This window comes from Aspergillus sclerotioniger (assembly GCF_003184525.1).
Source record: "Aspergillus sclerotioniger CBS 115572 chromosome Unknown BO94scaffold_16, whole genome shotgun sequence".
Taxonomy (NCBI): domain Eukaryota; kingdom Fungi; phylum Ascomycota; class Eurotiomycetes; order Eurotiales; family Aspergillaceae; genus Aspergillus; species Aspergillus sclerotioniger.
The window spans coordinates 60,213-83,774 of record NW_020291006.1 but is presented as its reverse complement, the minus strand read 5'-3'; the positions used below and the strand labels follow the sequence as shown (position 1 = coordinate 83,774).

Here is a 23,562-nt window from a genome sequence, read left to right as displayed (position 1 = left end):
TTCGGAGGATCTGTTTGAACAATTGATGTTAAAAGGCATCTAGTGAGGAGATAGGAACAAGGACAGCGAGTTCAAGTCAAATCGAGCGGAACAATCCCGTCCGAAGGCAGCAATGACGGGTTCTGTTTTTGATTATAAGTCAAAAACAGGCATCATGCTTCACTTCAGGAAGAAATTACTGAACTGGCTAACAGCTGGCGTTACCGAGCCGCAACCCCTGAAGCGGCGCCTTGAGAGCGGCGCCACTTGTCGACATGATCCCCACAGTTGTCAGCACCAGCGCCAAGAGCCAAAAAGTATGGACATTGCTCCGTAGAAGTATTTCACAAACTCGCCATAACCACAACTAGAAGTACAATGTTACTGAGAACGGGCAATTTTATGGGTTTATATGCAGCTGCAAGTTCAAGTCTTCACAAATATGTTCTGCATCGCATGAAAACTGGATTGAGCCCACGATGTTACAACAGAATATGGGGGCAGAACAGGCGGTGAGAAAACACTAGTGATTAGTTAGTTGGCTATACCTATAAACCGATGACAAACGATCCATGGTGATAATGACCCAAGTGTGCTGTCCAGTGTAGATACTCCACAGGTACACATTGCGACTTTCGCCATTGAATCTACGGCTTCTAGACTTTACTTGGTAACAATGCACCAGAGTGCTTTAGACGGTATGATAACGGCTATGATAGTAATAGGCTTGGGGTTGGGGGGCCGCTTTTCAACTCATCGCCACAAAGCAATTAAGCCGACAGATGGCCTGCATGTATCCATCAAACTAAACCTGGAGTATGTTCATACTTCACATCATTGCCTGGACACAATTATGCACGAAAGGAGATTAGAAATGAGTGAGATGATTAGACCAGAGCTGCGCAGACTGCCTTACACAAAGAAGCGCCAATGGATTATTTGCACCATGGAAGCGCTTCCCGAGACATCAAGACGACAATCTGAGACAAGATTACTAGGTGGAAACGAAAACGTCAGAAGGACTAGAAGGGGGAGATTGTAAATAATAATAGAAAAAAGGGGGAAACAGGACAATGACAATGGGAGACACCACTAGTGGCTAGCTGTCAAGAAGCCGGGTCATGCATGCTCCAGCTTGGTTTTCCTCATCTACATTCACGAACATGCTCAGCTTTGTTTGCATTCCGCTGCCTCCTTCTTTGGCTTAGAGGCACCATCCTGTTCTTGGTTAGCATGCACAAATGGTAGAAGAAACAGTAATAGGTGCGCACCTCTTCTTCCGAATCATCGTCAACGTCCCGGTCGGATCTCCTATCCTCATCGTCATCATCCTCTTCATCCTCATCTTCGTCGTCCTCGTCGTCAAATTCATCTTCATCCATGTCCTCACCCAGCTCCTCAAACTGAAGAGCCTCCCCCGTGAACCAGTCAATGGCTCTAGGTATGAGCTTCTCCTTGATATCTTCACCAAGCTGGTAATCAAGTTCAAGTCGCTCCTCGATATCAGTGGCAACAGTGTCATCATCTTCTGTTGGGGGCTGAGGAGGAGAAAAGAAATTGAAGAATGACTCCGTGGGAACGGTAATCTTGACAACCCGAGTCTGTTTCGTATCTAGAAGAGTTCAGCGACAAAGTTCATCCAGCATTGACTGCGCTGAAACTTACTCTTATTTCTCTGCTTTTTGCTCTCAATGCGGACAGTGAGATCCTGATCAGCCTTCCAATCGATCTTAGTGCCCTCAGCATGGTCGTAAATAAAATCACCGCCATAGCCGTTCTCTTCCTTGTAGTAATATGTCTTCGAGATGAGCTTGTTCGTGAAAAAGGCATTAGCCGAAAATTCGAAGATAAGGCGGAAGCCTGGACGATCGAGATATTCCATGCGAATGTCGATGAGATGCTTCAAGGCATCTTCGTCCCGTTCAGTGATCATTTCTGCAAGAGAAATCTGGTTCTTCATAGCCGAAAGCCAAAATTCGGGTATACCGGTGATTGGTGACTCTTGCTCCTCGTCCTTCGTGGTCTCAGGCTCGTCTTTAGAGTCGTCATCATCTTCCTCACCCTGTCCCGCTTCGATTTCGCCATCCGTAGGCTCCGCGGCTCCATTGACTATCGTGGAACGTCGCTGGTACAGAGGAGTGAACTTGGCAAAGTACTTCTTCTCAAGTTCCAGGACCTCTTCCTGAAACTGAGCTTCCAGTTTAGCGTGTTCCTTCTGAATACCCTTCAAGCCAGCGACACGTCTGCGGACTGAGACAGGTAAGGATTCAATGTAGCCTGAAGAGCGGCCAACAAGGGATCCCAATTTTCCCTGGATCATTGAAACAAGCCCGGGGTTGCGTGCAAACAGGGAAGCCGCCGTAGCATGGTCAAGAGACTCTAGATTTAGGTTGTGTTAGGTGGAAGAAGCACCTTATTTGAGGAAACAGTTTAGTTCACCTTCTTTGATGCTAGCAATCCCTGGCTGCTGAGCATGGGAAGAGATAGGAGCATTGTTGGCTGGGGTGTTTTGTGGAGTCCTGTAGCCGTCACATCTGATCAGAAATCAAGACATAGCATGCGGCAAAATTCGGTAGAGGTCGGTAGCTCAGAAGAAGGGATACTTACGGGGCCACGGGGAATTCCGCCTTCTTATTCCTGATGGGCTCAGACATGGTGATAACGTTGTTTAAAGGAATCACGTAACAAGGACACGGGATGGCCGAGGGGTTTGTCGAAGAGGGTTAAGGAAGAATTTGATACGCTTCGGTTTTGCGAGGTCTGGAATACTGGCTTGGTGGGATCCTTAGCGCCCTTGGGCCGAGGGGCTTGGCGGGACGGGGGCGCTGGCTGTTGAGAACTTTTCAAAGCTCCCAACAATATTGTATCAATCGCTGGTGCCGGTAGACAAAAAGAGTCCTATCATCCCTACCTCTCTCTATCTCCTGGGTCACAAGGATAACATAGTAGAGAACAGGCATAGCCGCTCGGAATAATATACCATATAAGACGCTTGAGTTTAGTTTTACCTCCAGCATACCGAATCCAACCTTAGCCCTTTGGCTTTCCAACATCGATTATTATTAGTACAGAATGTCTTGCAACCTATTTATTTTGAATCTTGCTACTCAAAATACCTTAGAACTTGCCGTCTCTGTTAATTCAGATAGTAGTAACATCAAAGCGCCAGTCAGGGGCAGTTGGGTTTTAAAAGTTGACTTGGTACTGGGTAGAATGATATCATTTTCTTTCCACCAGTAATCAGTGAATAGTTTTACATGGTAGGTTATTAGTACTATCTATATACGCAGCCACATCAATCAATGAATACCGGGACCAGGAAGCCTATTCCAAGAGCATGTGTAGAAATTCAAATATAAGGAAAGTCACCCGCACACTACATGGAAATATGGACCATTAGGTATTCCCAAAATCGATATTAATGACATATACTTAGCAACGGAGTAGGAAAGAAACCATAGTTGAGTTGTCTACTACATACACCCTAGTACTCCATAGTCAGTCAGTGGGGATTGGTAATTTACGAGATAGGCTCCCGCCATCTAGGTATGCTGTCACGTGAAGATAAGACTTTTTGTGAGTCGGTCATTAATAACATCTTCTAACTCATTATCTTTTCCATGCATATATACAGTCCATAAACGACATATCTAGATATTGGCTAAAATCATTCGCTCAAAATTATAGTGGGATCACTCGGAATGAAAACAGCTGCATGGGCTTTCTCATCACCGCTGGCCTGTTGATTTTAATATAAACAAAACTGATCTTTCCACTGCGACTTACACCAGACATTGAGAAGCAAATTGAGAGCATCTCCATCAACATGGAAAACGATGTACAGCCACCAATGGAAAACCAGTCTTCCATGGCTTTCCTTGGGACTGATCATCGGCGCAGCTCCATGATAAGCAGGTTCTTATCACCAGACACAACTCTTCAGTTGGGTTTACTGATGATTTTCTAGCTATAGTGTTATCTCAGACGTTGAAATGGCTCGCAATGAGGTGCGTTCATCAATTGTGAGGCTGAAGAATACAGGACAATCAATGTAACTGTAATAGATATATGATGGGCCGATGTCAGAGAGTATCCCTTCCAGCGTGGTTTCATTTTCTCACCGTCGGAATCGGAGAGACTCTACCACAAGCTTCACTTATTTTCAAGAAGATGAAGATCACATGGAGTGGCCAAATGAAGCTGCCGAGAGCGATATTGACGACATGCCCGAACTTGGAGTTAGCGTGACGAATGAGTCTATCAGATCTTCTAAACGTCCATCTTACTCTAGAGATTCTGCTGAAGATCCTCTCCTGCAGCGGTCGCTATCAGCCTCTTCTTATGTCCAAGGCTATAGAAGCGACAGAAGAGTAAGCCAGAAAGTCCATATCGTCTCAGAAGACCTAACCATCGTTGTTGCGGGGTTTTCGACGAGCCTCGCTGGCATGGTATTGTATTATTCATTATGTTTGTTATCATTCGGGCTCTTTTATCTTCTATTTCGGTGGTTTCCGAGGTACCGAGTCCGCTTGTTGGGGAACCCGGCCCCTCTTCAAGTGTGTCAATGGGTCGCAGTTGAGGTAAGTACGGAAGTACATAATGCTGATACTCCATGTACTGAGTCTGAACCAGGATCAATGGAATCAATTTGGCATTCACACGGTTCATAATGAAGATTACGGCCGTCCCCTTTCAACAGTCTTTACTGACCCCGAATACCACATGTTCGACGAAGACAACGATCCCACTATTTCGAAATTGCGGTACATCGACTATAGATATCTCCGGCTCTTCTACCACCCCGTTGAAGACAAATTCTGTTTAGTTAACGGCTGGAAAGACCCTTTTTGGACGAACGCGAAAGGAATGAGAGCTGGACTCGATGCCGATGATCGTGATAGCCGCGAACAGGTGTTTGGAAAAAACCTCATTGATATCCAACAAAAGCCCATTCTTCAACTTCTTATGGATGAGGTACTTGTTCAATGACATGAATTGTCGTATTGACATGCTTACGGTTTCAGGCTTTTCACCCATTCTATATTTTCCAGCTTGCCAGTCTCGTCCTTTGGTCACTCGATCAGTATTATTATTATGCAGTCTGCATATTCCTCATCTCCGTTATTAGTATAAGTGCTACTATAATCGAGACCAAAGCGGTCCGCGGTCCTTCACCAAAGCTTTGTGCCTGTTTACTAATCATAAGCAGACTATGAATCGCTTAAGACAAATTTCATTATTTGAATGTGATATACGTGTGCTAAGAAATGGATTCTGTAAGTTTAAAATCGTCCTGGCAATACATGCTCAAATTAACAGTATGTTTCCATGGCAGGGAGATCTGTTCCTTCTCGGGAACTTGTTCCTGGTGATGTTTTTGAATTCTCTGACCCCTCATTAAATCATGTTCCTTGTGACTGTATATTACTCTCTGGGGACTGTATCGTGAATGAGAGCATGCTCACAGGTTTGACACCTCATCTAAGGTAGTGGATAAGAACCTAACGAAAATATAGGTGAATCTGTTCCCGTTTCCAAAGTACCGTTAACGGACGATGCTCTCAAATACCTGAACTTGAGTGCCCCCTCAGTTCACCCCGTTCTTGCAAAACATTTCTTATTCAGTGGCACAAAGGTAATCCGGGCACGTCGTCCACAAGCCGTTGACGATGAAGCCATTGCTTTGGCAGTCGTTGTGAGAACAGGGTTTTTGACGACGAAAGGCGCCCTTGTTCGATCTATGCTTTTCCCAAAGCCTTCAGGATTCAGTTTCTATCGGGACTCGTTCCGTTATATATCTGTTATGGCTCTTATTGCTATTATGGGCTTTGTGGCCTCATTTGTTAATTTCATCCACCTTGGAGTAAGCATAGCTTGGAGCCAAGCAGAATCGTCGGCAGCTAACAACTTACAGCTCTCATGGCATCTAATCATCGTCAGAGCACTCGACCTGATCACGATCGTGGTGCCTCCAGCTCTGCCAGCCACGCTAAGTATTGGAACCAATTTTGCTCTCTCACGACTGAAGGCGCATAAGATATTTTGTATCAGTCCACAAAGGTAAGGGAAAAGCGAAGGCCACAAGGTAGGCTGTGCTAAGCTCTCAAATAGGGTCAATGTTGGTGGAAAGCTAGATGTGATATGTTTCGATAAGACGGGAACCCTTACAGAAGATGGCCTGGATGTCCTTGGGGTGCGAGTTGTTGACGACAACAAAAGGTTTATACACGTGCATATTACATCTCCACATATCCACTGACCATGTCCCAGACTTTCAAAACTACTTCCTAAGCTTTGTCTCGATTTCCCAACATCATCCCGTACAAAGAGCATTCAAGGCGTGAGCAGGTATAACAGCACTCTTTACACCATGGCAACATGTCACTCTTTGAGGGTTGTAGACGGTGAACTTCTAGGGGACCCTTTAGATGTCAAGATGTTTCAGTTCACTGGTTGGTCTTTTGAAGAGGGTGGGGGCCATACTGAACAATTGGATTCTGAGACGATATTACCGTCGATTGCAAGGCCACCCCTTCCTGCAGGCCATGCTAGTGGTTATGAGCAAACTAACTTGGATGTTAGTACCCCTTCCGATGCTGAGAAAACTACTCATCCGACTGAAACTGATGATGTAATATAGGCACCATTAGAACTCGGTATTCTGCGTGGTTTTGAATTTGTGTCACACCTTCGCCGAGCAAGTGTGATTGTGCGGCGATATGGTGACAATGGTGCTAGCACTTTCGTGAAAGGTGCACCGGAGAGCATTAAAGCTATATGTCTTCCGGGGAGCTGTTAGTATGCATACACAACTTTGAGTTCCATTTTGAAGCTGATGCACGATATTTTTAGTACCACATGATTTTGACGACCTCCTAGGTCATTACACCCATAAAGGTTATCGCGTCATTGCTTGTGCGGCCAAATATGAGCCAAAATTAAGCTGGATGAGAGTCCAGAAAATGACCCGTGGTGATGCCGAGTGTGACTTGGAATTCCTTGGCTTCATCATCTTTGAAAACAAACTGAAGCCAAAGACTACCGAGACGATTTCTGAGCTAAACAAGGCAGGAATACGCAACGTGATGTGTACAGGTGATAACATACTCACTGCAGTCAGTGTTGCTCGCGAATGTGGTCTGATTAGTGGAGAGGAACAATGTTTCGTTCCACGTTTCGTGCAAGGTTGGCCGCATCTGATAAGACTTTATTTCCTTGGTTAACCCTTGCACCAGGCCATCCACAGGATCATGGCTCCGATGCTTCTCTTTGCTGGGAAAGTGTAGATAACCCAGCATGGAACCTTAACCCGAGCACTCTCATGGTACGCCACCATCCTCTAAACAATGGGCACGGCTAATGACAGGAAGCCTTTGTTGAATTCGACGGCAGTCGATTTGTCTATACCAGGCAATGTTTGCAATCTTCGCAATTATTCCCTTGCCGTTAGTGGCGATGTGTTCCGGTGGATCGTGGATTTTGGAAGCGAAACACTCATAAAGAGGGTATGTATAGTCGCATTCATCTGCTGGCATGCCTTCTACGGGCCAGTCAGGCTTATCCAAATCTTGCGCTGATTATGTTTACAGATGCTTGTGCGTGGCAAGGTATTTGCGAGAATGTCACCCGACGAGAAACACGAGCTTGTAGAAAAACTTCAATCCCTTGACTACTGCTGTGGATTCTGTGGTGATGGTGCCAATGACTGTGGGGCGTTGAAAGCCGCAGATGTCGGCGTTTCTTTATCAGATGCCGAAGCTTCAGTTGCTGCTCCATTCACGAGCCGTCGCTTTGACATATCTTGTGTTCCAACGCTCATTAGGTACCGGATATCTTCCATTGTGCATCAGCGAATCCATCTAACAGAGAAACAGGGAAGGTCGCGGTGCCTTGGTCACAAGCTTTTGCTGCTTCAAGTATATGAGCCTTTATTCGGCAATTCAGTTTTCGACTGTCAGTTTCTTATATGCATCGGCGTCAAATCTTGGAGACTTCCAGGTGATACTCCCGCTCCTCTCAACGACAAGTGCTTTCACTAACAGACTATTGGAAGTTCCTCTTTATTGACCTGTGCCTGATATTACCAATCGCCATTTTCAGTAAGTCATCTTGCCTAGACTAAGGGATTCGGCCCCCGGCCTCAAACACCGTAGCAACCATGTAGCTAACTCCTTGCCAGTGGGATGGACCAACCCGTACCCTGTGCTCTCGCAAAAACGACCAACTGCCGACCTTGTATCACGCAAAGTCTTGGTTCCGCTACTAGGCCAAATTGCAATATGTGTTTTCACCCAGCTCGTGGCTTTTCAAACCGTCCAACTACAACCATGGTGCGTGGCGTGCTTTCTCGTAGGTATACTCATGACATTTGCTGACTTCAAAATAGGTTCCAACCTCCTCGGATAGATCTAGAGGAAAGCAATATCGAAAATTCCGAAAACACGGTGCTTTTCCTGGTTTCTAGTTTCCAATACATATTATCAAGCGTTGTTCTTAGCGTTGGGCCGCCTTTCCGAAAACCGATGAGCTCTAATAGTTGGTCCCCACTCGCATGTCCGGTCGTCAATTTGCTAACGGCTATTAGAACCATTCCTCTCTATGATAATTGTGGACCTAATAATCTCTTGCTACATGCTTTTCAAACCATCACAATGGCTGGAACAATTTATGCAATTGACATACCTGCCCAACAATTTCGCGTGCTGGCTGTTGGCACTCGCTCTTGTGGGCTTCTTGTTCTCTTGGTTGGCAGAAAGACTGTTCTTCCCTAGATTGGCACGTGCTCTAGGGCGCGTGTACACAGCGTTGCGGGCAGGTCATCCCAAAAAGCGCCGGCAGTACAAGGTACTACTCGAGGAAATGCAAGGGTAGATGGATGTCCATATTATATACTAATGCAAAGAAATTTGTCCACTGCCATCTGTACGTTTAATTGTTTCAAACATCCGTGATGGCGACTACAGTTTGATTTGTTTTCATTGGTTCCTTGAGTGACGACATGAATAGCGTGTCTTTTCTGTTTTAACTTTCTTGAGGTATAGAGAAGAACCCTCTAAGGAAATCAAAACTCTTCCACTCTTGACACCAGTCAGGTTTAATAGAGCCGAGTGTAATATGCACTCAATGGTCCCAAGGATGCTTCCAACCCAACAAGGCAGGCCCGTCCTTCTTAGTTCTGTACATCAGCTGTAAGTCCGTAGAGGTTGTATGATTAGCTATGTCCGTTACATAAAATGGCGCGAGATCCGTACAAAGAACCACATACTAGCTCCCAACGCAGTGGCCGTGAAGCGATAAAGAGGTCGTGCTGGATGAATATGGATTGGGTGGTTTGCAGCCATTCCTGTTCGATGCATGTTAGCTTCGAAATTATATGTCTCATTCAACTCGAGTGTCATACTTTCGGTAGTCCAGGGACTTATGAGACAGGGCCCACCGCTATGTAGAAACGTTCGATGGCTGTGAGGGTAAGGCAAGTGTTTGAGAGGTAGAAGCAGATAAGCGGTTTATCACGTGATTCAAAGGACTCTGCCCAGAATAACAGAAAGCATGGTCTAAAGGGTATACATAGAGATCTTTCTCAACCCGACTGATGTAATAATAGCGATACATTGATTTTACTCCCGAGAAGCACTATGAAATCTGGGGCTATAACACCAGCTACAGAACTGCCTCTTTTACTGCCTTAAAACACTCACCCAATTCTCTTCCTGCCATCAAGCTACTATTGTTGGATACCTGCAATCCTTCCCTTGATACAAGCTGAACGTCTGCATCCCATACCACGATCTGCCCACACACTGAGGCTTTCAGCTATAGCGGTAGCCCAACTTAGGAGTCGCACTGTGGTCAAACATACACCGTTGCCTTTACACTGACGGTTCCTATCTAGACTTCAGCTCAGTCTAGGTTTGTGTCAGACGGGCCAAAGAATTTACGTGCTCCTGCGTCACAGACCATTGACGGTATTTTTCACATATGATTACTCTTTGTGAGAAGCGGACTGTTGGCAAAACATGGTCATAGTATCACTCGAGAGAGACAGCAATGGCAACACCAGGTTCCGTGGGTGTACCAGCATCCGCGATTTTGAATTCTTGGGCAAACTTGGTGAAGGCACTTTTGGGTAGGTTCTGGGGGATCAAAAAATGCGAGCTTTCATACTAAAATTCCCCAGGGAGGTCTACAAAGCAAGATCAAAGAAGGACAATACCGTTGTTGCTCTCAAAAAGATACTCATGCACAATGAGAGAGACGGGGTAAGAATACCAGGTCTACCACATTAGTCTAGGCTAATCAGTCTGTTCGAAGTTCCCCATAACCGCTCTTCGTGAGGTCAAACTTCTAAAGATGTTATCTCACACTAATATTCTACATCTTAGAGAAATGGCAGTAGAACGGAGTAAAGGTAAGCAAGGCAGCCTGTCTCATGTGAAAGTGTGCTTATTCGAGGACAGGGGAAGGACGTAAGAAACCAAGCATGTACATGGTAACGCCATATATGGAACACGATCTTTCGGGCCTTCTGGAGAACCCCGCCGTTCATTTCACTGAGGCCCAAATCAAATGTTATATGCTTCAACTCCTTGAGGGGCTCAGGTATCTACATGAGGTATAGGTTCTCGCGAGAAACATTTATGGCTTTGGTCCTGACTTGTTATAGAATCGTATTCTGCATCGTGACATGAAAGGTCAACATACCCTTGAAGGGCGAAGCAGGATTTTCAGCTAACACCCCAACAGCTGCCAATCTTCTTATCAGCAACAGAGGGATACTTCAAATTGCTGATTTCGGGTTGGCTCGACCGTACGAAGAACCCCCTCCTCGACCCGGAAAAGGCGGGGGCGAAGCAAGAAGGGATTACACTACGCTCGTTGTAACTCGATGGTATCGTCCTCCCGAACTACTGCTTCAACTCCGGCGATATACTACGGCGATCGATATGTGGGGTGTCGGGTAAATGAAAAAATGAAATGGCCTAATTTCGTGACAACGTTTGTCTAATGTTTACAGATGCGTATTCGGTGAAATGTTCAAGGGAAGACCAATCCTTGCTGGCAATAGCGATCTCAACCAGGCGCAGCTGATCTTCAATCTTGTAGGTTCACCTACAGAAGAAAGCATGCCGGGGTGGTCTTCATTGCCAGGATGTGAGGGTGTGAAGAATTTCGGGAACAGACCTGGCAATCTAGGCGAAATATTTAAAGAGTATTGCCAAACCCTTCCTTCCTTGAGAAGCCAGCTGAGACAAATCATGAAATAACTGACATGTTAACAGTCAAAGTCCCGCTGCCATATCTTTGCTCTCTGAGCTTTTGAAGCTCGATTGGCGGAAACGAATTAATGCGATGGACGCTTTAAAACATCCTTACTTTTTTAGCCCCCCACTTCCTGCGCGGCCAGGTGAACTGCCTTCATTCGAAGACTCCCATGAGCTTGATAGGAGACGGTTTCGTGGCCAAAGGGCACCCATGCCACCGGCACCTGCAGGGGGCTCTATAGGAACTGGCGGTCCGAATGGAAGCTGGGCAGCCTGCTCTGGAAACAGAACGGGCATCGATGGTAGAAATAGTCGCCTTCCAAACGCTGCCCGTGGGAATTGGAACCACGGAGCACAGGGGGTCCCTCCACAGCGCTCCATCGACAATCGCAACTGTGAGACGCATACAGCTAGATCGAGATCAGGTGGGGAGGAGTCCGGCCAAGGACCTTGGCATAAGGGTGGGCTACCACCTCGCCCGCCCATGTCAAACCACCAGGCATGGGCCTCCGGTAATATAGGTAGAGTGGGACGAGACAGAAATCACCAGGGTCGAGGGCGATCTGAAGGGAACTTAGATTCCTACATACCAAACTACACCGGTGGGGGCGACCGTCATTGGGAAAGGGATCACAGTTCAAGCAACATGGATCGACGCGAGCTCACTAGTGATCAGGCCCACCAATCTATGCGGAGGGATTATTCGCGAGAGAACTTCTCAAGACGAAGAAGTCGGAGTCCCAACTTTAGAGAAGGCCGTGATGTGGCCAGGGCATTCCATCGCAGATGACTAATCTTTCGTACGAAAGGTTAAATGTACTATTGTCAAATCAATTTGAGAAATAATCTTTTTACTAGTCACTTAAGAAGGATGAGGCCAGGTTACTTATAAGATTCAGGGTGGTAGAAAGGAAATATCGAAGCAGCGAGATACCCAAGGGTTGTGTCCATTATTGATCTTCGAACTTCTAAGGATCCTAAAACACATGTTAAGGCACTACCTTAATTGTGCACATTGGTGAAAATTAAGCTAGTGAATATTAGGCGAACTTAGCAGCGGGCTTGAAACTTAGCATGCTGCCGATAGGCTGACAAAGTCATAAGTTGGCTAGTAAGATTAAGGCCAGTGGCTAGCCCACCGCGGTGGTGACCAATTTGTGAGGAATAGCCAGTGTACTAGATACAAGCCGGTCTCTGAGGTTGAAAATCATTCACACTTGCATTGAGATCAAGCGTTGCAGTTGCACCGGACGAGTGCCGTTGAGGGACCTCGGCTGGAACTTGGATTTCAATCAATTCTATCATTCCTTCTTTTCTTTCGGTTGCTTTTGTTCACTGGAAACGGTATTGCTGCACCCTTCATACTACGAGAGGTAGAATTTGGCGTGACAGAACGACCGGATTTTAGTACAAGATACGGGTCATGATTCGAGCTAAAAGGTCGAAGGAGAACTTCGGTTAGTGAAGTGGCCGTTAGAAGTGAAGAAAGTGATCCCATACATCCAAGGCTTTCAAGCCTTTCATATAAGTCCTTGATTGTCATATTGTCGACGTTACTAATATCAGCCATCAAGTAGGCCACCTAAATATCGTCAGCCCCATGCCCGATAGAAGTGTCAAGGTGTGGACATATACATCGCCTCTGCTATCAGTCATTTGCTTGTCGACGTTGTGATCACCAAGGATTTCATTGACTGGGTATCATCAGCAAGGCAGGCAAATAATTCTAGATTCGTTGCACGTACCTTTCCGTAGAACACCCGGAATATTCTGATGAATAAAGATGACCTTTTGAAACAGTTAATCATTGTCAGAATAGAGCTTGCTAAGTTATTACTCACCCGGGCATGGCTGGGTTCATCCATTGTCAGGGACCGCAGAGCAACCTCCGGGATGTTAACAGCCCCCAATGTGGTACCTTCATTGACATATCTCACTAAGGCCTCCGCAACCTCTATGCCAATTGCCCGCTGCGCCTCCTCGGTGCTACCTCCAATATGCGGAGTCAGTATCAAGTTCTTAAGACTCCTGAGATCTGTCGCCCAATCATTGAGACCTTGATTAAAATAATCACCATTACCAGCAGGCTCATTGGGGTAGACGTCAAGGGCAGCACCTGCAACCTTGCCAGACCGCATTGCATGGATTAAAGCAGGGATGTCTACGACACTCCCTCGGCTGGCGTTGATAAGATAACTACCAGCCTTCATTTGTTCGAACTCGCGTTGTCCTATCATATTCCGTGTTTCTGGGAGCTCGGGAACATGGCATGTGATGAAGTCTGCCTCGGACAAAAGGCCTTCAAGAGTCGACACTTGGCGAGCAGTACCCAATGCCATCAAGTTTACTACATCGTAGAAAATGACTGACATGCCCATAGCCTCTGCTAGAACCGACAGTTGGGCGCCGATATGGCCATAACCAATTATACCTGGCAAAAGCATTAGTCAACAACTAATAGCGATGGATGATGAGCATACCGAGGGTCTTTCCGCGAATTTCCCAGCACTTGTTGCTCACTTTGTTCCATGTCCCGTTGTGCATCTCATTCGAACGATCACCCAATTGACGGGCAAGGGCGATGATTTCAGCTATAACCAGTTCGGCAACACTCCGGGAATTGCTAAACGGCGAGTTGAAGACCGCTATACCATGTTCGGCTGCATATTGGAGGTCAACCTGGTTTGTCCCAATGCAGAAACAACCAATGACAATGAGATTCCGGGCTTCCTTCAAGACGCGAGCACTCAGCTTTGTCTTAGAGCGGATTCCAATCACATGCACATCTCTATACATGGGAAATTGTAGTCAGTAAATGTATTAGGGGCAAATATTGGGGTATTAACCGGATTTTTTCAATAAGCTGATCTTCCGGAAGTGATGATTTGAGAAATTCCACTTGGTAACCCTGTTTGGTAAGAATGTCCCTGCCGGTTTGATTAACATTTTCCAGGAGCAGGACCTTGATATCCTCTGTGGCGAAGGGCTTCAAGTGTTTTGCGTTGGCTAGTGGAATTGTGCGGCTTCCCAAGACTGATCCTCCATGACTGGAGGGCGCAGACTGGAAAGAAGCAGTGGGAGAGGTAGAGAAGTTTAAGCTCTGAGAGGCATCTTGATGGGGCTTGATGTCCCTTGCAGATGTAGCCATTTTTGAAGAAGCAAGGAAGTGACGAAGAATAATACAAATGTAAAAGGGAGAAGATATGTATCAAAAGAAGCACGGGTTATTGAACAACAAAGCCTAGAGTGACAGAAGAAGGGGCTGAGTTTTATGTCCTCCGGAACCGGACTTGAACAGCGGTGTTCCACATTTCTTGTGACTAGTCATGGCGTTATATTCTGTTTGAGTCATCACATGGAAAAACAATTGCGGAGGGGCAAGTAAGGGCGGGGCTAGAGCATCCTTCCTATCCGTTTTTCCCACAAATCTTTCCAAAGTGTCAACCTTGGGCCTTATATTTCCGTCCTGTAGGTATACGGAGTACCTCTCCCAATTACAAAATGGTTAAGGTACCTTGGAAAATGTTTTAGAGGTACCCAGGCAGTTAGCCCAAGCATACATAGTCTTCTTGGTTTAGGACTTGGTATTATGCAATTCTTGTTTTTGCTGCTTGATCTCTCGCAACTGAGATAATCCGCCAACTCGAATGCCTGGGTTCTTGTCCACTACAATCTAATTCCTTCGATTGACTGGGATGCTCAAAAAACAGTAATTGGATCATTAATGAAAATGTCCGTGTCTAATAGTATTAGACTGACCACGCTCAAACCTGAAGGCCTTCTAGTTTCTTCGCGGTTTCTTCAGGCCCACTCGTAGTCTTCGAAGACTGCTTAGACTTAGACTTGTTAGAAGTACTGTCCTTGGCTAGCTCCTTGGTATAGGGGATGAACTCGGGGGCGCCTGGAATATATTTCCTCAAAGGCTCCGGCACAATAATACCCTAGAAAGTCTATCAGCACTGCCATTCATGAGAGTATGCTCGAGGTCAGGACGTACATCATCTGTTTGGTAATTTTCAAGTACACAGCATAGTGTACGCTCTGTGGCACACAAAGTCGCATTCAAAGCATGAACATAGGACTTCTTCACATCAGTGGCCTTCTTTGTGCCATACCGAATTTCAAGTGCCCTGGATTGGTAATCGGTACAGTTGGAGCAGGACACTAGTTCCTTGTATTCTCCTTGAAATGGGAACCACGCCTCGAGGTCATACTTCTTTGAGGCAGCATTGTTCAATGCCCCCGAAACAATAGCGACAACTTGGTACGGCAGTCCAAGAGATTGATAGAACTCTTCCGAGGTAGCCATCATTTCTTCAAATGCTTGCCAAGAGTCTTCTGGTTTCGTGAGAACGAATTGTTCAATCTGCGCCAAGGTAAGTTGAGATAGTAGACGTCATTGGTGGTCGAGGGCTTGTCACCTTTTCAAACTGATGAACACGAAAAATACCCCAGGCATCTTTACCGTGTGCACCAGCCTCTTTCCGGTAGCATGTGCTATACCCGGCATACCTGCGTGCTGGTCAGCCGAATGGGAAAGACAACCAAAAGAACAGAAGCCGACAATGCATGGACAACCCACTTGATTGGAAGATCTTTGTCTTGCAGCCATTCCCCATCATGCAGAGCAGACAAAGGTTGCTCCGAGGTAGCAATGAGATACTTGTCCGTGGACTTATCTTCACTTTCCGTGACCTTGTACAGCTCCTCATCGAATTGCTCTAGTTGGGCGGTTTTCGCCATCATTTCCTTGAGCATGAATTGCGGAGGTTGGTTGGGCTTGTAGCCCTTTCCCCAGAGAAATTCTAGGCCATAGTTTATCAGAGCGAGATTGAGAAAAAGGCCGAATCCTGTCAAACAGTAACCGCGGTGACCAACCACCTTGACACCACGCTCTGGGTCAAATCCATCAAGACGTGTGAGTACCTCATGATGAGAAAGGCAATCGCGCTTCTCGACCTTGACATTTTCCGGCGTCCACATTCTTACTACAGCGTTGTCATCCTAATAGTAGTGCTTCTGTCAATTGGGGTTTCTCTCCATCCATGAGGGTAATACCTACTTCATTATTGCTAACGGGGACTGATTCGTGGACAAGGTTACCGATCGTTCGAATTTTACCGTCCCTTTGCTTTTCCTTTTGAAGGGCAAGTTCCTCGGCATCCTTTTTGCGGTTCTCCAAGCCGGCCTTTTGTTCCATCAAGTCGCTTGCATCTTCCTTATTCTGTTAAGGAAAGGCTAAGTTAGGAATATTCTACTGCAAAAAGGGCACAAACAGTAAGGCAGCGGGATTTAGCCAGCGAACCTTCTTTTTCTTCCCAATTTCTTTTTGAACCGCATTAAGCTGGGAGTTTATCTGCATAACATCATACCGCGCTACAGTATACTCAAGTCAGCCAATCTACTGTATAAGATATATACGATTGAACACAAATAGCATACCACGCCGGGCCTCCTCATACAAGGCAAGAACCTCATCAACGACACTTTCGGGAGCGAAACGTCTCCGCTGGCTTTCCTTGATTTTGTTTGGGTTCCCACCACGGTCACTGATGAAGTCCGCGAGATCAAGCATGTTGGACGGCTTTTTCTTGTACAATACAAGAAGGTAGTACGTGAGAAGGTATTCAGAAAAAAACAGTGTATCGGCGTCAGTTGACGCGGGGAGGACAATTTGTGAATAAATAGAAAAGAGGGGCTAGAGAACTCTGTTGGCGTTAGGATCAAATGGAGGGGTAGAAATTTAGGGGCTGACCAATTGGGCATAGCATACTCCGTACTAATATGTGGTAATCGCAGTCAGTCGGCCGGGTCTTCTGCGCAGTTCGAATCTGTGGGCTCTATGAAAGATAGATTGATTAGACACGTTTCTATGGCTAAATTACTACGGTTTTTAATCAAACTTTCACGGCATGATATGAATTGAAAAAATGTATTAGATAATGTAATATTAGATACTGGCGACAAACAATAGCAAGATAAATTGAGCGCCATAGAAAAATCACATCTGCACCAGTAGAGAGCAACAAAGACAAAATAACCCAGACATATAACAACTGAAGGGAAATGGGCACCTATGGAGTCTTTCCCATGCTTGAAATGGTATCCAACTGAGACATGCCCATCTTCCAGGCCATCCCGGTCGGACGCTTAATCCCGTTACACCTTAGGCTTTAGATCACATTATAGCGCATTTGTTGCTCCCTGCGGGTTGCGACGGATTTTGGGATTTTTCAATTTCCCCAATCATTAAGTCAAACGCCTTCGCAACATTGTAGTCGAGACGAGCACTAGCCTCGGTAAATGCACAATGAAATTCCTCACAAAGCTGCCGGCCTTCATCCAGCGAGACCTGTCGTTGTTCAGATTTGAGATCGCTCTTATTTCCGACGAGTACAAGGGGTACATGGTCAGCACCCTAGTGTTCACGTCAGCTACTGGAGAATACAGCAGTGTCGAACCTAAGTACTCACAAGGTGATTTAAGATCTTATCACGTATAACTCTCACCATATCGAACGACTGGCGAGAAGCCACCGAGTAGGCAATGATATACCCATGTATTCCGATGAAATGCTTCGAGTTTAATATACTGTACTCATCCTGTAGCAAAATTAGCCATCTGCCAGGAACTAGAGTATCGAGCCAATCATTTGTTTTCTCCTTACTTGACCAGCTGTATCGACGATCTCAGTTGCGTAATCTTGACCGTTGTATTTGATGATTCGACTGAATGTATTTTCAATTGTTGGATAGTAGCTTTCTACAAAATGATGTTCAACAAATCGAACTGTAAGGGAAGATTTACCTGGATGAAGTGTTAGCAGGTACGCGGGAATAAGAGCTCGAAATAGCAGGTCAAGCAAGAAGAGCTTATCAAAAAAATAGACAACCATACCCACAGAGCGACTGCCAACAATAGCTATCTTCCGCTGCTTCGGTGCACTAGGCATCTTCTTTTTAGATACAGAGTGGGAAACTGGCTACCAGCTAGAGTGTTGCGAGAAGCTGTTCGGTCAAGCTAAATATTGCGAGTCTGAAGCACAGCGAGGGATATGAGCTACCTGGTGACATTAACAGGTATCTCAATGCAGAAATAACGGTTGTTGGATGCACTGATAAAGTTCAAACTTGGTAATCAAGCTGCACTTCTTAAGATAGGGATGGCAATCAAATAACAGGTGAGCTCACCCGAGGGTGGCAAACTGCGATTTAGGAGCGCAAACAAGTCAAACGGAAACCAAAACACATAATTAGCAGGTATTATTACTACATACATTATGTCAGGACAGTTAAATAACGTAATCCACAAGCGAGTGGGCCGCACAAGCGAGTGGGCCGGCGCGCGCGTTATTCTCGCGTTCTTCAACTTGAAGCTATTTAACCACCAACAACTCCACCAGACATGCCTCAATCGTCAAAATCTTTGGTGGAACAAGAAGGCCGTATCTGCCTAGCTGTTGAGGCTATTCAAAGTGGCAGAATTTTGTATATAAACAAAGCTGCGAGCACTTACAATGTTCCGCGTTCAACTCTGCAATGACATATTAAAGGAGTCAAATCACGTTCAGATATACATATCAAGTCTATAAAACTGACTCTTCTTGAAGAAGAGGCTTTAAAGGACTAGATACTCTCACTTGTTAAGCGTGGGCTTCATCCTCGGCCGTCATATGTTCGGAATATGGTATCTATTCTTCAAAAACGTGCCTCAAATTCCGCAGTCTCTGTCGGCGAAAACTGGGTATATAACTTTGTTAAGCGTACACTAGCTTTAAAGAGTCAATTCTCTTAAAGATATCATATCTAACATGCGAAATATGAAGATTCCAAGCTCTTGAGTGAGTGGTTCGATCGGGTTGAAGCTGTAAGAAAGGAATAAGGTATTCTTAATGAAGATATCTGAAACTTTGATAAAACAGGCTTTATTATAGATATAGTGGCTATAGCATGTGTAATCACAAGATCTGACTGTATAAGCAAGCTGTTTCTTATACAGCCTGGCAACCGCGAATGGGTGACCTCAATTGAGTGTATTAATGCTGCCAGTGTGGTGTTAGCACCGTACTTGATTCTTAAGGGAAAGATTCATATAGAGGCATGATATCAAGGCCTTATTCTATCTGATTAGTGTATTAATCTATCGCTAAATAGTTAGACTTTTAATAAGATTGGTTTACATTGGCTTCGTGAACACTTTATTCCTTCTACTAAGGATTAGCAGATTGGGTGATATAGCCTTCTAATTCTTGACAGATACGACTCTTATTTAACTCCAGAATTTGATAATATATATAGCTAAAACGGTGTTATTTCTATCTACATGCCTCCATATTCTTTATATCTTTATCAACCGCTTGACATTACTTGCTTTGTATTATTAAAATAAGTATATAGAAGCTTAATAAAACAGCTGATTCACTAGGGCATCCATCATATTAATAAGATTGATTTCTTGGATATATATCCAGATATATATTCTCTTATCTTTAAAGAATCAACTATATGCAACGCCTTTAAGGCTTCAGGATTGGTTCCATTCCAGCCAGACAAGGTTCTTGATAGACTGGTTATACAGCTCTATGAGCCTACTCTAACTGGCAGTATTTTTACTATATCAACAGTACTAAAAATATTCAAGAATATAAGATAATTGCGGAGGCATGAAACTACTATTAAAAGACTTCTTTGTGAACATACAATTAGCCTATCTTCGCAGATAAAAGCAGTGTTATCCTATGTTATAAAAGGATGTGAAATCGCCTTCAACCGGGCTGTTTTGCTTGAGCAGGAAGTCGATGAATTACAGGCTGGATTAGAGAGGCAAAACACTAAGAAGAAGAGGTCTTATCGCTAAATGGCTGGCCTTAACGGCCTCACTGTTGAAGAGGCTAAAATCGCGTTCAAACAGACTTGCGAGGCTGATCAAGTTAGTGGAAGTCAGCTTGTAGAATCAGCTACAGGCGAGGAACAGCCTCGCCGCCGGGCACCATCTCGCTGCAGCGAGTGTGGAACAATTGGGCATATAAGAACAAGATGTCCAACACGTCAAAACACCAGTTAAACACGTTATTTTGTTGATATAGTGGACTATATAAGCTTCATCTTTTCATGGAGGCATGTTTGGCCGGGCGCGCCGGCCCACTCGCTTGTGCGGCCCACTCGCTTGTGGATTACGTTATGGTATTTCTACACGTGAGTAATCAGACCAAAACCTTGGATTATGTTTCAAATATTTGTGAACATATTCGTGACAGCAGCTCCTCTCCCCTGTTCCAATCTACCACTGTTCATTTTCTCGATGCTTTTGACGGCCCATTGACCGAAATTTAGGGATAGGAGTCCCCTGCACCAGGGAATGTAAAGTAACAATCAGGTAAAAAAGAAGTTCGAAAACATATGAATTTCACTCAATCGTTTCTACAGGGATGCATTCCGGCGTATTTGACTAAGGATATCCTTCAGGTGCGTGGTAGATCTACTTCCTCCTTCTCTCCAAGTCTCGAAAAGTTTTGAGTCTCGCTCAACCTTCTCGTGGAATTGTAAGAATTCTTCAGCCGTCGATAAGACTAAACCAAGTCCTTCACCACAATTGGACTCTCTTATCAGCGTGAACGCATCCCCATCGAGACAAAGAATAACCAAGAGGATCGACAGATACCCAATTACAACGTTATAATGCACTTCGGAAACAGAGCGCGCCTACCTGCATTAGCTGCAGCTTTCCAACATCAGATTATCGGATCTTACCTGGTCAACAAACACAAGACCTGCGGAAAAATACTGTATAAGCAATTGAAGCAATGATACCGGCCTGAGAAAGGCAGCTCGAGAAACCTCGCTCTGTTCTGATAGGTTAATAAGGACGCCCAGAGCCAGTATCGCAGCATTAAATGAATTGTTGTCCTCCCCGTTTCTATTATTAGGTGCGTCGGGCAAACTCGCGGTGGCAAGTTTGACAAAGTCGGAGACCATATCAGGGGTAGCGAACTTTCCGCAGAGTAAGGCTTCATTGTTGGTAAGATTGAGGACCACTCTGGTATAGAAAATTGAGATCTGCCTATCCCGATCACACTGCCCAGATTGGAGGAATTTATGGTGGTGTTCAAAAAGTAGCTGGAAAGAGCTGTGATAATCATAGCGCAGTGTTCCTGGTAGCATCGAGTGAGTTTCCAGAATCAAGAAGGACAATTCCATTGATTGAAAGCTCTCTGAGACCAACAGGGAGCTTGGGTACTCGTGTTGCAAAATCAGCAACTTGACGATTTGATTTATTATTGTAGCTGGCAATGGTCCAATTTCGTCACCCTTTTCAAGAAATGTAGTAAGGCAGAACTGGATGCAAGAGAGGGTCACCAAGCATGGAGAAAGCCTCAGTGGTGGGTCCTGTTCGAAAATCAAAGAGGAAATCTGGGGGAGAAGCTTCTTCAAGGATCCTTGCACAGCCTTGGACAGGCCAATGCTTCGCCTAGCAGCCAAAGTCAAGATATCATCGTTCATACTAAGAAGCCTGTGAGAAATTTGCAGGACTCTGGTCCAGAAATATCTCAAACATGTATGTGAGGAGGCGCCATTGAGGCAGGTCAATCTATATGCACATAATATCAAAAACGTTGTGAGGACGTCGTGATTGTCTGTTGTGCACTTAACAAGCCGTTCACTGAATCCATACTCCGAAAAACGATGCACAAAAGCAGGTTCAAGAAGCTTTGCACATAGCTGTGTGAAGCTACTACATTTCCCAGAGAGCGAGTTATTTGAGTCTTCAATGTCTTCAAAAATCGATTCAACCGACTCCCTGAAACGAGCATTATCTCCAGCCTGCCTGAGCTCATGGATGCTGCGGACAGGCCTAGAGTCAATTTCATCGTCATCGGTGTTTGAAGTCCGAGGGGCATTCCGGTCGGTGATAAGCGCCTGTCTTGCTTCGCTGGGATCTGGAGAGGGAACTGAAGCATCGCCGTGTTCTGCAGCCGCCATTTTCAGCTGATCCCCCAGAAAAGACCGTTGGCGGGCATAAGTGACCCTAGAGCCCCGTAATCTAGATAACATCGGAGTGGCTGATTCACGGGCATTTCCCGCATCGATGTTCCCTAGATCATCTGCGTTTTCGCTCGATTTTGCGCACAAAGTTTCTGGGGCGGTTCCCGGGTTGTAGGAACTTTTGGATTCAGCTGAAATCGAAGCGGAGTCGGTCAACCTAGTTTTCTTCGAAGGCACTGTTGCACCTAGCAAGTCAACTAATCTCTTCCGATTGGAGACAGTTCCCCTACTATGCCCAGCGCCCGCCAATGATTTTTGCAACTTTTCCTTGACTTCACCCGCCGAAATATGGTCTTGGGCGTTACCCTTGGGGATTAATTGTCTTTGCAATTCGGATGTATGTGAAGCGCATATAGGCTCTGGCCCTTTCATTTCAGTAGCGGGTATGTGCGGGAAACGGCGACCTTCGGGTCCTTCGCGATTAATGACTTTATCACCAGCATCAGACACAAGTTTGTCCGGGACCGGTGTCGTATGTGAAGCCCCGTAATATACAGTCTCGGGGCTATCCGAGGTTGTCTGACTGCCGCGTTGTAAATCACTTTGGTCATGATCTGACTGGAATTGCTGACGGGATGCGAATCTCCTCTTCTTTCGGCTGGGTTTGACTTTGTGCGAGCATGTATCCAATGAAGTATACTCCAGTTGGGGTTGATGTTGACTTGTGGAAAACCCACTCTTGTAAATGGCGGTATGGGGATCGTTTTCCTTCTTGGATGCTTGCGGTTGAATGTCAAGGGAGACCCCCGTGGATGAACTGCCAGGAGCCCCCAGAGGTCTTCTGTCTGGCTTATTATGAGACATCTCGACACGGCCTTTCAGTCAAATAGATGTGAACATATTATTGCCCAATTGTAACGAGCGAAAAATTAAATGACTTCCAAGTCACGTGGTAGCAGACAATAAAGAATGTATCAACTACCAAGGACACAGTGTTGGGGAAAATAGGTAGAATCCACCTTTGTACGGAGCCGGGCGCTTCGGTACGTATCTAAGTGACCTGCCAGTTCCGCATTGGCCCACATTTTTAGTGCTCGGGTACTACTAGTACCATTATGTACTCCGTATGCTTGTTGATTTCTGATTCATCTTATATCTAGCCAATCATATCACAGCCTTAACACACGTCCGTCTCAGGTAGATATGTACCATAGTAGTGCATATGTCTCAACCTAAGGCCAAGATTGTATACAATTCATTGCGGGAATGCCTTACTGCAGGCTATGAACCGGAGCTACTATTAACTAGGTAATTAGTAATGGTGGCCTACTGCCTATTTC

General features: G+C 45.4%; 8 protein-coding genes across 8 annotated transcripts; 2 read left to right on the top strand and 6 right to left on the bottom strand.

Moving 5' to 3' along the window:
• Positions 1 to 1,146: 1,146 nt before the first annotated feature.
• nap1 (histone chaperone NAP1) lies at positions 1,147 to 2,633 on the bottom strand (the record flags this gene model as incomplete). The annotated part of the gene is made up of 5 exons (XM_025608215.1): positions 1,147 to 1,197; positions 1,251 to 1,591; positions 1,645 to 2,358; positions 2,419 to 2,498; positions 2,587 to 2,633. The coding sequence occupies 5 exons, from the start codon at positions 2,631 to 2,633 to the stop codon at positions 1,147 to 1,149; spliced, it is 1,233 nt and encodes a 410-aa protein (XP_025466674.1).
• A 970-nt stretch (positions 2,634 to 3,603) lies between these two features.
• On the top strand, positions 3,604 to 9,065 carry BO94DRAFT_89284 (putative P-type ATPase). The gene is made up of 21 exons (XM_025617727.1): positions 3,604 to 3,894; positions 3,947 to 3,986; positions 4,044 to 4,559; positions 4,612 to 4,953; positions 5,004 to 5,138; positions 5,189 to 5,255; positions 5,315 to 5,446; positions 5,496 to 5,842; positions 5,894 to 6,039; positions 6,091 to 6,198; positions 6,250 to 6,556; positions 6,620 to 6,773; positions 6,832 to 7,164; positions 7,215 to 7,303; positions 7,350 to 7,484; positions 7,569 to 7,801; positions 7,854 to 7,977; positions 8,033 to 8,078; positions 8,159 to 8,309; positions 8,366 to 8,514; positions 8,564 to 9,065. Exons 1-21 carry the CDS (start codon positions 3,806 to 3,808, stop codon positions 8,848 to 8,850), a joined length of 3,930 nt encoding a protein of 1,309 aa, XP_025466673.1. The 5' UTR covers positions 3,604 to 3,805; the 3' UTR covers positions 8,851 to 9,065.
• Positions 8,841 to 9,411, bottom strand: BO94DRAFT_517904 (uncharacterized protein). Its single transcript, XM_025610015.1, has 3 exons — positions 9,380 to 9,411; positions 9,231 to 9,322; positions 8,841 to 9,165 (listed from the first exon to the last, which is right to left on the bottom strand). The coding sequence occupies exons 2-3, from the start codon at positions 9,318 to 9,320 to the stop codon at positions 9,100 to 9,102; spliced, it is 156 nt and encodes a 51-aa protein (XP_025466672.1). The 5' UTR covers positions 9,321 to 9,322; positions 9,380 to 9,411; the 3' UTR covers positions 8,841 to 9,099.
• A 140-nt stretch (positions 9,412 to 9,551) lies between these two features.
• Positions 9,552 to 12,179, top strand: BO94DRAFT_535780 (CDC2/CDK family serine/threonine-protein kinase). The gene is made up of 8 exons (XM_025611862.1): positions 9,552 to 10,105; positions 10,157 to 10,238; positions 10,291 to 10,387; positions 10,437 to 10,591; positions 10,643 to 10,670; positions 10,723 to 10,936; positions 10,994 to 11,188; positions 11,259 to 12,179. Exons 1-8 carry the CDS (start codon positions 9,996 to 9,998, stop codon positions 12,028 to 12,030), a joined length of 1,653 nt encoding a protein of 550 aa, XP_025466671.1. The 5' UTR covers positions 9,552 to 9,995; the 3' UTR covers positions 12,031 to 12,179.
• BO94DRAFT_535777 (D-3-phosphoglycerate dehydrogenase) lies at positions 12,179 to 14,588 on the bottom strand. Its single transcript, XM_025611861.1, has 7 exons — positions 14,087 to 14,588; positions 13,721 to 14,028; positions 13,082 to 13,671; positions 12,986 to 13,028; positions 12,876 to 12,934; positions 12,741 to 12,822; positions 12,179 to 12,673 (listed from the first exon to the last, which is right to left on the bottom strand). Exons 1-7 carry the CDS (start codon positions 14,386 to 14,388, stop codon positions 12,645 to 12,647), a joined length of 1,413 nt encoding a protein of 470 aa, XP_025466670.1. The 5' UTR covers positions 14,389 to 14,588; the 3' UTR covers positions 12,179 to 12,644.
• A 416-nt stretch (positions 14,589 to 15,004) lies between these two features.
• Positions 15,005 to 16,815, bottom strand: BO94DRAFT_467362 (serine--tRNA ligase SES1; the record flags this gene model as incomplete). The annotated part of the gene is made up of 7 exons (XM_025608202.1): positions 15,005 to 15,181; positions 15,238 to 15,606; positions 15,662 to 15,752; positions 15,823 to 16,244; positions 16,303 to 16,464; positions 16,546 to 16,616; positions 16,683 to 16,815. 7 exons carry the CDS (start codon positions 16,813 to 16,815, stop codon positions 15,005 to 15,007), a joined length of 1,425 nt encoding a protein of 474 aa, XP_025466669.1.
• Positions 16,816 to 17,146: 331 nt separating this feature from the next.
• Positions 17,147 to 18,363, bottom strand: rhbA (Rheb family small GTPase rhbA). Its single transcript, XM_025610014.1, has 4 exons — positions 18,138 to 18,363; positions 17,908 to 18,047; positions 17,714 to 17,842; positions 17,147 to 17,658 (listed from the first exon to the last, which is right to left on the bottom strand). The coding sequence occupies exons 1-4, from the start codon at positions 18,190 to 18,192 to the stop codon at positions 17,419 to 17,421; spliced, it is 564 nt and encodes a 187-aa protein (XP_025466668.1). The 5' UTR covers positions 18,193 to 18,363; the 3' UTR covers positions 17,147 to 17,418.
• Positions 18,364 to 20,659: 2,296 nt separating this feature from the next.
• Positions 20,660 to 23,237, bottom strand: BO94DRAFT_575671 (WAPL family protein; the record flags this gene model as incomplete). The annotated part of the gene is made up of 2 exons (XM_025615094.1): positions 20,990 to 23,237; positions 20,660 to 20,941 (listed from the first exon to the last, which is right to left on the bottom strand). The coding sequence occupies exons 1-2, from the start codon at positions 23,084 to 23,086 to the stop codon at positions 20,660 to 20,662; spliced, it is 2,379 nt and encodes a 792-aa protein (XP_025466667.1). The 5' UTR covers positions 23,087 to 23,237.
• Positions 23,238 to 23,562: the final 325 nt, after the last annotated feature.